Source organism: Engraulis encrasicolus, chromosome 10 (genome assembly GCF_034702125.1).
Source record: "Engraulis encrasicolus isolate BLACKSEA-1 chromosome 10, IST_EnEncr_1.0, whole genome shotgun sequence".
NCBI lineage: Eukaryota > Metazoa > Chordata > Actinopteri > Clupeiformes > Engraulidae > Engraulis > Engraulis encrasicolus.
The window spans coordinates 2,117,666-2,128,264 of record NC_085866.1 but is presented as its reverse complement, the minus strand read 5'-3'; the positions used below and the strand labels follow the sequence as shown (position 1 = coordinate 2,128,264).

At 40.9% G+C, this 10,599-nt stretch overlaps 1 protein-coding gene across 2 annotated transcripts in view; it reads right to left on the bottom strand.

Moving 5' to 3' along the window:
* The window catches only part of chchd6a (coiled-coil-helix-coiled-coil-helix domain containing 6a), a 135,259-nt gene extending 125,668 nt beyond the window's left edge, over positions 1-9,591 (bottom strand). For both annotated transcript variants that reach the window (XM_063209532.1, XM_063209533.1), the window contains exons 1-3: positions 9,401-9,591; positions 6,026-6,134; positions 3,000-3,177 (exon numbers count right to left, since the gene is read on the bottom strand). In XM_063209532.1, the coding sequence (XP_063065602.1) occupies positions 3,000-3,177; positions 6,026-6,134; positions 9,401-9,490 (377 nt within the window). In that variant the 5' untranslated portion in view covers positions 9,491-9,591. The remainder of the gene's footprint in view (positions 1-2,999; positions 3,178-6,025; positions 6,135-9,400) is intronic.
* Positions 9,592-10,599: the final 1,008 nt, after the last annotated feature.

Sequence of the window (10,599 nt, the reverse complement as noted above, 5' to 3'; positions counted from 1 at the left end):
TTAACTTCTGAAAATATTACACAGTGCACCTTTAAGTCTGTATATATCAACAGTGTGGGTGAGCGGTTAGGGCGTCAGACTTGCATCCCAGAGGTTGCCGGTTCGACTCCCGACCCGCCAGGTTGGTGGGGGGAGTAATCAACCAGTGCTCTCCCCCATCCTCCTCCATGACTGAGGTACCCTGAGCATGGTACCGTCCCACCACACTGCTCCCCATGGGGCGCCACTGAGGGCTGCCCCCTTGCACAGGTGAGGCATAAAATGCAATTTCGTTGTGTGCAGTGTGCAGTGTTCACTTGTGTGCTGTGGAGTGCTATGTCACAATGACAATGGGAGTTGGAGTTTCCCAATGGGCTTTCACTTTCTTTTCACTTTTTATATGCAAATGTGACTCACAACCAAACTCCACAGGATATCTCCCTAACATGGAGGCACCCGCGGAATACTGCTTCCAGACTTAAATGATTTCCAGTGAACATTCTGACTAGCAAGCCCTCTTTTAATATCCAGGCTCTTCGGACAGCACTTTAACCTTCTCAATCCTATTGATTCACTTCTAGCTGTGTCTGGAGAGTTATATGTCCCCAACCTTGTCAAATAAAAATATAAACTTGGATTTCTTTTCACCGGCGTGTCTGAAATAGGGCATAGTACAGAACCTGAATACAATCAGGCCTGCAAGTCTTTTACTTTCTGCAGCGGGGCGCTTCCACTGAGTACTCAGGGTACCCCTAACAGGATAGAAGAGCCTCCATAACAACGTTAAACTTGCACTGAGCCAGATTACAGGCCTCTGCCACTGGCTTCCACAAACTCTGATGCACTGCACTGCTCTCCCAACACACAATGTATCAGTTTAAATGCTATTCTTTTCAGTAAACTCTGACAAAAAAGACTGATATACTAGGTGTATTGACAGTCACAGATTTGTGAGACAGACAGACAGAATGTGACAGAGTAAAGTCAGGGGCCCTCATTTATCAAAGCAGCGTACGACGAGAATCGTACGTACGTCGTGCGTACGTTCTTTTTCTACGACCAGTTGGCATTTATCAAATATCATTGTATGAGCGCAGGAAAGATGAAATCCTACGACTGCTCTCAGACGGTGTGCGCCGTTTTCAAGTTGGACTTGAGATGACTATGATCACCAACTTGAGCAGCAGTTGTAGCGCAACAACTCCTTATCATAAATATGTGGCCTATATAATTACAAAATGTTTTTACATTGTATATTTAGGGCGCACGTCAGTGCGAGAAGAACAGCGCACTGGACATGTAAAACTCTCCTTCCCCAACAAATGGTTTCACGTAGGACCCTTTTCTTGACCTCGTTTACAAAAAGGTTTATCATCATATATATATTTTTTTAAGTATAATATAATATAATAGGCTATATATATATATATATATACAAAAAATATCTTCATTAAGTCTGCTGTAGTCAATCAAACATTTCATTGTAACTATTTGGAAATTAATCTCTCCATATTGAAAATCCAAACACTGTTGACTACAGCTGTTGATTATTTCCGCGTGTTATTTTGTTGTCTACCTCGTGTACCTAAAGCCTAATTTCAGCTGTCAATCAACTAGAAACGTGGATGTTTTAGCCGGTTAGCGTCTTTCCATGTCGCAAACTCAGGGGTGCGGTCTACTTCCCACCATTTTAGAGAAGGTGTGATTATTCTAATTACGATGTTTTTCAGAAGCTGGATTTATCAACAGCCGCTCGCTCTTACGATGGGATTGGAGAGGTAGGCCTACACATGTTTAGTAAATCTCACGTGAGCTTCGTCGTACGACGAGAGCTGCGCTCATTTCTGCGATGGTTTCTACGCAAGTTTGATAAATGAGGGCCATGGTGTGGGGACAAATACTGTATATTACAGAAAAAATGGAATTTCAATGATACCAGATACAGTACACACAATCAGCATTAACACATGCCGGTCCACCACTAGAACATTGTAATAGTCACTGAAAAAACGTTACTACCATAGTAGTACACCTCTATGGCAGTACACAGGGCCTTTAGTAAGCCTGGCAGTACAAAGGGCCTTCAGCGACCTTGGATTTCTAGAAAGGCGCTATACTATATAAAACCAAGTTATCATCATTATTATTTAGTAATACATTATGACTAGGTCGGTCATCCAATATACGTATGGATCCAATATATTTCTAGAGGAGAAAGCCAACGCGCACCAGAGGTTTGGAGGTGCAGGTAGCGGGTACTTGCTCAATTCAGAGGGGAAGATAGATACTGCACACTCTTGTCCATAATGCTGAATGTTATTGAATGAAGGTTTCAGCCACTATGCCCTTTCCCAAGCTTTAGAAAGGCCTCACTGGCCGAAACGTTGTTTGTTTAATAAAATTCAGCGTGATGGACCAGAGTATCTTCCCCCCAGAAGTGAGCAGCCAACATATAACAGCTTATCAGCCTTTCACAGCGTGACGTCAAACAAGTTCCATTTTCAAGCACAGCAGGTCCAGTATATATGAATACTGGTTTCAGTAGGACAGTGGCATGTGCTGTATATATCTCTGCCACTACTAATGCATTGAATTTAAGATGTCTGGCGTCTTGTGAGGAAACCCCATTGGCCACTAAGGACAGTAGCCCATTACAAACCTATCCTCCAACCAGGGGTCTAAATTAACACCGGCCAACCGGCCAAATGCTTGTAAAATTTCGGTTTTGCTGGTGGAAAAGACAAACTTACTTTGACCCATTAGTGAGTGTGTGTTTGGCTAGTAAGATCAGCATTTATCTACTGCCTGGAGATGAAAAACATTAATTTAGAGTCCCCCTGCCTCCAACCCTCTGTACTTGTTCAAGTTTGATGCTCGATAAAACAGCTATTTTATTGAGAGAGGAAGCGGGCAACAGTAGGACAGCATTCTGAGTAAAACGGTGGTAATACACAAACCCAACAGAGGGTGGCGGAATATACAAGGTGGACAAATATCAACTATTACAAAGGTCACTGTACCTTCTCTTCAGCTCCTCGCTGGTGTCTGAAGCCACGTGTCCAGTTGATGTCTGGTGTTGGGGCTGGGGCTTGGGGTCAGGCTGAGGCTGAGGTTGGGGTTCAGGCTGGTGGTGTGGCTGGGCCTGTGGTTCTGGATCTGACGACTTCTGCTGAGGCGACGACTGAACTTGTGGCTCAACTGTGGAGAGTTAATACCAGTATTAAAAGCAGGGTTACAGTGTAATGCAAAGCTGTGTGTCTATCACACTTCTCTACAGTTCAAGCATGCTGCATTTTTATCACTGTTAATATTCACTGCATTCCTTTATCATTTATTAATATTATTATTATTCATTTATCATTTTGAGCGTAACCTTTGTAAATTATGCTACTTACAACGTAGCCCCTTAATGTGTGCGGTTCCACCCGTGGAATGCTAGTCACTGAAAAACCTTTACTACCATAGTACTACACCACTATTGCCATTGGCTATACACAGGGCCATTGGTAATACATTACAGCTTGGTCATTGCCATTCTGGTAACAACTTATGTATAACAGAGGCCATGTCTTACTGGGTTAATAAAACAACATTACACTTGTCTATTAGATCATTATCAGGATAGACCGATATATATATCGGTATCGGTATCGGGCCGCTATTTGCATTTTTTACGTGTATCGGTATCGGCCGATACGCGTGTGGTTTTGGCCGATACGCAATATTTATTCTTTTATGTCATTCGGGGTTTTTTTTAAAGCACCAAGACACTTTATTTTTTTATTACTTGATTGTTAGACGTTACTTGATTGTTAGAGTGGGTGTTTAAATGTTACAAGTTCTACCTCAATATGATAATGTTAAAGAAATGTTTATGTTTAACTTGAGACCTGGAATATTTGTCATTTTTAAACCTTTTTTTTAAACCCATATCGGCCCCAAATATCGGGTATCGGAAATCGGGTATTGGCCAAGGGTGATGAAAAAAAATCGGTATCGCATCGGCAATTAAAAAACCTGTATCGGTCGACCCCTACAATGGCCCTCATTTATCAAACTTGCGTAGAAACCATCGCAGAAATGAGCGCAGATCTCGTCGTACGACGAAGCTCACGTGAGATTTACTAAACATGTGTACCTCTCCAATCCCATCGTAAGAGCGAGCGGCTGTTGATAAATCCAGCGTCTGAAAACCATCGTAATTAGAATAATCACACCTTCTCTAAAACGGCGGGAAGGAGACCACACCCCTAAGTTTGCGACATGGAGAGGCGCAAACTGGCTAAAACATCCAAGTTTCTGGTTGATTGACAGCTTGACATTAGGCTTTACGCGAGGTAACAAAATAACACGTGGAAATAATCAACAGCAGTAGTCAACAGTGTTTCGGTTCTCAATATGTAAGGGGTAGAGATTGATTTCCAAATAGCCTACTTACAATGAATTGTTTGATTGACTACAGTAGGCATAATGAAGATAATTTTTGTTATATCTATATTATTATATTAAATAATATATATATTTTTTTAAATATGATGATAAACCTTTTTGTAAACGAGGTCAAGAAAGGGTTCCTACGTGAAACTGGCAAACAAACAGTGCCCAAACCATTTGTTGGGGATAGGAGAGTTTTACATGTCCAGTGCGCTGTCCTTCTCGCGCTCACGTGCGCCCTGCTTCTCTCCTGCGCTCCAGTCCTTCGAGGTGACAGCCCTAGCTTTCGCCATCTAAATGGACAACTATAAAGTGTTATCGGACACACACGTTTCAGGTGTGTAGGCCTATTCGGTTAGTCGTGCGTAATGGCTAAACTCAACCGGGAGATTATTACTGTATGTAGGATATTGATTGATGTGCGCCTGAACTCCCAGCTGTTAAAAAGAAAAGACGTCGGTCCATTGATTCCACGACTGAAGGCACATTCCAATACTCGGCTGTATATTGCACAATTATTCACACATCACGTCAAATCACAAATTAGAAGTCTCTTGCAGTTGTTGACCTATGCCAAATTAACGCAGCGCTCCCAGGAAGGGTGCACCAATTCAAACAAGTAGAAGTTGGCTTATAGGCAAAATATACAATGTAAAAACATTTTGTAATTATGTAGGTCACATATTTATGATAATGAGATGTTGCGCTGCAACTGCTGCTCAAGTTGGTGATCATATTCATCTCAAGTCCAATTTGAAAACGGCGTACACCGTCTGAGAGCAGTCGTAGGATTTCATCTTTCCTGCGCTTACGATGAGATTTGATAAATGCCAAGTGGTCGTAGAAAAAGAACGTACGCACGACGTACGTAGGATTCTCGTCGTACGCTGCTTTGATAAATGAGGGCCAATATGTGTGTGTGTGTGTGTGTGTGTGTGTGTGTGTGTGTGTGTGTGTGTGTGTGTGTGTGTGTGTGTGTGTGTGTGTGTGTGTGTGTGTGTGTGTGTGTGTGTGTGTGTGTGTCTGTCTGTCTGTCTGTCTGTCTGTCATTACACATACTCCTTGTGTACTAAGTAAACACTGCTAATAATAAATCCCATTCTGTCTCTGAAATGTATCTCAATGTGAAGATTTTATCGTTTAGCCAATGAGTTAACATCTGCTGCATCCCTCCTTTCAGGACACAGAGGCCCTCACCACAGTTCAGTGGGGGCAGCCGTGGCCTAGTCACTAGTGGTTAAAGAGATGGGCTTTAGTGGGGGCAGCCGTGGCCTAGTGGTTAAAGAGATGGGCTTTAGAGCAGACGGTTGCTGGAACTCGCTTTGGATAGCTAAGTGTCAGCTAACTGTAATGTAGTGTAGTGTGATATGCACGTACTCATGGTGGTCATACCTATACTCTCTTTATTGGCCTGATTAGTGGTCCTACCTATATTGTCCTTGTTGTCGTGATTGGCGTTGGCCTGTGTCTCATGGTGGTCCTACCTATATTCTCCTTGTTGGCGTGATTGGTGGTCCTACCTATATTCTCCTTGTTGGCGTGATTGGTGGTCCTACCTATATTCTCCTTGTTGGCGTGATTGGCGTTGGCCTGTGTCTCATGGTGGTCCTACCTATATTCTCCTTGTTGTCGTAATTGGCGTTGGCCTGTGTCTTCGGGATGCCACTCATCTCTCTCATCTCCTGGATCTCCTTCATCCGCTGCAGAACGTCACCGGAAATCTGAAACAACAAAAAGGACAAACAGAAGAGAAACATTACACACCATGTTTTACACATTTACAAACCAATGGCAACCAGGTACAAGAATATCACCAGTGCAAAACTAAAGTTGATGCCTTGAAGAAAAGCAATTTTGGCATTGACGGACGGTGCAACAAAGTTAATCCTCCTGCCCACACATTTCTTTGTACAGGTGCATGTACATGTTAACCAATACTACATCAAATTCTTACAAATTAGAGTCGACATTTTACCCTTCCTCTTCTTCCTCTTCACTGTGTTTTCAATTGTAATAAATGTTGTGTGTTTCTCCTTTTGTCATGACATCTGTATGTCACCTTGTACTTTAAAATCATTCAAACAAACCTGCTTTTTAATAAAATGAATTGTTGTGTTAGGGAGTCAGCCGCCTACTTCAGTCATACTCTTTGACTGTGGTAGCTGGCCCAATAAACTTCTCCTGGCCACCCGGCCAGACAGTGTGGGCCTAATCAGCAGACAGCTGACAAAGAAGATTAACCTTACAGCCACCTGAGATAAGTAGCCAAGAGAAGCCTTGGTAGACTCAATTTATAGCACAAACGCTTTTATTGTCGGTGATTATCAATTAAACTGTTAACTCGTGTGCTGGTGAGAGAGAGAGAGAGAGAGTGTGTGTGTGTGTGTGTGTGTGTGTGTGTGTGTGTGTGTGTGTGTGTGTGTGTGTGTGTGTGTGTGTGTGTGTGTGTGTGTGTGTGTGTGTGTGTGTGTGTGTGTGTGTGTGTGTTCTGTTATCCATGAATGAAGAGTGCGTGCCGTCTGAAGTAGTTCTAGCCACTAGACTTGTTCGTCTACCTTATCAACAGCAAAGCTTTAATAAATGACTAAAGTGTTTTGGCCAAAACATGACCATCAACATTCCCTCCTCCACAGCATCGCACTAAAGCTGTGTCAGCATGGGGTACCAGTGATCTTAGTGATGCTTACCAGTGATGCCTACTATTTCATTCTGGCTATGTCAGACCATGTAGGTTAGTTAGCATGCTTCCGGGTCAAACACGAAACAGGGTTTTCAGGACTCAAAAAAATAAAACTGTTCCCTGACACCGTTCTTCAACTTTTTTGGGTACATTGGAGTGTAGAGTGATTAAGTTTATTATTTTCTGTTCAGAAAATAGTAAGGAACATGCATTTTACCCCAGTTTCACCCATAAAATGTCATTCAGTGTAATACAGTGTTGAACAGTTGATAATGCAAAAAACATATAGATGACGTTAAAAAAACTGAAATAAGCTACATAACATAGTAAAGGCCTATTGTTAAGGTCTTCATCAAACCTATAATTTCTAGTAAAAGGCATTTGCAAATAGTTTTTGCAGTGTTTGTAGTCTTTCACCGAGTGCATTTCACCCATTTGGCTTTAAGAAGTTTTTCCACTGAAGAGAAAATCAGTTTAAAATGCACAATTATTCATTTGTTGTATGCCCCCGCATTTGTTGTGCTAAACAAATAAGTTTCGTAAGAATTTGACTTTATTTTCACATAAAAATGTGCATTTCACTGAATGACCACAACTATTACACTGAATGATGCCTTGGCAAAAAAGCCTATATAAACAGCTACTTTTCATTGCTATCATATTGTTACCATCATACTACAGTACTCAACATCCTGAATGAGTGACAACAGAAATAGATGTTGTCAAATAATTGCTATTTTACTTAATATTGGGGCATTAAAATGTGTTTTGAAGAACTTCCAAGATCACAAGCTTAGAGGTAGGCTACTACTTAGGCCTAAAATAATAAAAAAGAAAATTTTGTCTGTTAACCTGCATATTTCGGGGATTGTGACTTGGGTGTTCTGATAATTCATGTACAACTTCCAAAATCCCAGAATCTACCCAGTAATATGGATGCTACATGGCAATAACAAGGTTATAATGGAAATAACAATAAAAGTCATAATTTCAAGTAGTATCATCATATTATTGTATCTTGGAGTAATATTGCAACTTATATTGCCGTTTTGATTCTTAATATACAACCATGAACTGATTACACTGAATGAAATGGCCCTTACACTGCATGTCACTGAATGACATCTCTTACACTGAAGGACGACCAAATACTTTTCACCTTATTTTCACCTTTTTACAAGCACACAGTTAGTCACCTACATGAGACAATGACTTTGACCCACAATGTTTACTATGTCTATTTAGAAAATATGCTTGTTTGGATGAATATCTGAGTATAAAAGTGTTTTTTGACATTTCACTGAATGACATCTGTTTTTGTGGACGCTGTTACCACAAGATAAAAATACAGATTTTTTGACTATTGAAGAACAAGATTCTCCCTTTGCATCATCACTTAAGGGGTCCCTAGGGTTCCTTTTGATGATGTCACATATTGTGTGCAACTATCACTTTTTATTATGATTTAAAAGCACCATGTTGATCTTATTACACTGAATGATATCCAAGGAATTGAAAATCCGGACAAAAGTCCCCAGATGATTTGAATATCAAAACAAAATGGTAATGAAACGTGCTTTTGATACAATAACAAGAACACTTCTAGAATTATGCCCAGAGAGTGAAAAAATAATTTTGTTCGTCATTTTGCATAATTATTCAAGGATGTATTGATGATTTTTAAGTTCGGACCATTACACTGAATGACGTTTTTGCACTTTATGAGATTATTTAACACATACATTAACATTTATTTTTCTTTAAATGTTACTGAAATGAGACACCAGACTATGCTGTTTATCAGCATAACATTCAAAATTCATTAATTTACTTTTTTGATAGTTAAATGAGTGCGGAACAAAAAAAATGCACGTCTCGTCTTTGACCCTGCCGTACTGTCAGGCTGATACGAGTCGGTGTCACGAGTGCATAATATGAATCATGTGTACATGGAATATCCTGGAAAAACAAAAATAAATGATGTTTGCGTACTACGCGCACTAAAATGGCCATATTCCCAGCAATGAGTGGGGAAAAGACGAGAACCAACCATCACGCAATTTTAGCTAATGTAGGTGACAGTTCATGTGCCCCAGTCAAGAATAATGATGTGGCGTGGCTCTTTTGGTAAAGCCTCGCCCAGTTCATACAAGGTCAACACCTGTGCCCGCTTACAGTATTCCGCATAAGGGCAAGTATCCAAGTGTCAAACGTCTATGATTTAACGCGGGTTATTCTCCCATCAGTTCAATCACTAGCCCATTTTGTCCTAATCAAAGGCTCTGCTTGGGATGGACGGATCCATACCTTCACTCCTCGCAAAATCCGGACCGTATCATGTTCATCATCCACGCCGAAAGACACTTTTCGTGTTGTACTCTCTCCAGAACCCATCATACGCGTTTTAAATAGTTCAAATGGTATTTAGATACACTGTACTGTGAGTGTAGCCCTGCAGATGAAGTAGCTTGTTTCATTAATTTGATAGTCAGCCTCTCGATGACAGCTCGATTCAGTAGGTTTGGGCTAGCAACGTGTACCATCATTGGTGGATCTTGCCACAGACCAATGGGATTTGATTTTGTTGACGCATAGTACAGTATCGCCTAGAAGAGGCTGATGGGAATAGTAGTCTTTTTAAGTGTGAGTTTTCAATATTTATTTTACATCAACCAAAGGCAATATAGACACAGACAAGCGTTTAAATTAAATATTGTGCAGCATGCTTTCTGGATTATTATTGAAATTCGTATATTTTTATAACCATTTTATTGTGAAGGTTCATACATTCTGGTAAAATGCTGAATATGGTGATGTGCTGGAGACAGTTTACACCAATGGTTCCTTGGCTTATTCCCACATTTTTCCCACAAATTATTGTTAGTAAATAAATTAATTTGATTTAATTCAATAGTTGTGTTGAGTACTCTACTGTAAATAAAACATATTGTCTAGAGCCACATTATTTTAAAATGAAGGGGACAGCTTTCAAGGATTTCATAAAGTGTCCCTCTCTGCATGCAAGCCAGGATATTTCCAAATATGCATGTATGCATATGCATGCAATATTCGGCAACAGAAAAGGCGAGACTTAACCAAAGCCTGTAAACCAAAACTAACCCCCTTTAAATAGACCTACTTTGTGCATGTGTGGGGTGGGGTGTATTTGCTTGTATTGACTGAGAAACAGGACTGAAGTTTGGAGTGGGAATTATTTTTGTAGCATTAAAAGTCACCAACATTATGTCAATCACATCATTCATACTTCACCATGCAATAGTAACAAGCCCTGGCACTGCAGTATTTGCTCCAGCAAGTTGGGAGAGAGGTAGCCAGACCCACAGACCTAAATATGTGGCCAGACCTCAGAACAGAGCCATCCGCTGTGCTGGTGTTGTTTAAATAGCTCCCTCCTGTGAACAGCCAGCCTTCGTTATGTTATGGGCCCTCTCTCTCCCTGTGCCCAGGGCAACTGTCCCCCATCATCCCCCTCAATGAAAATGGTC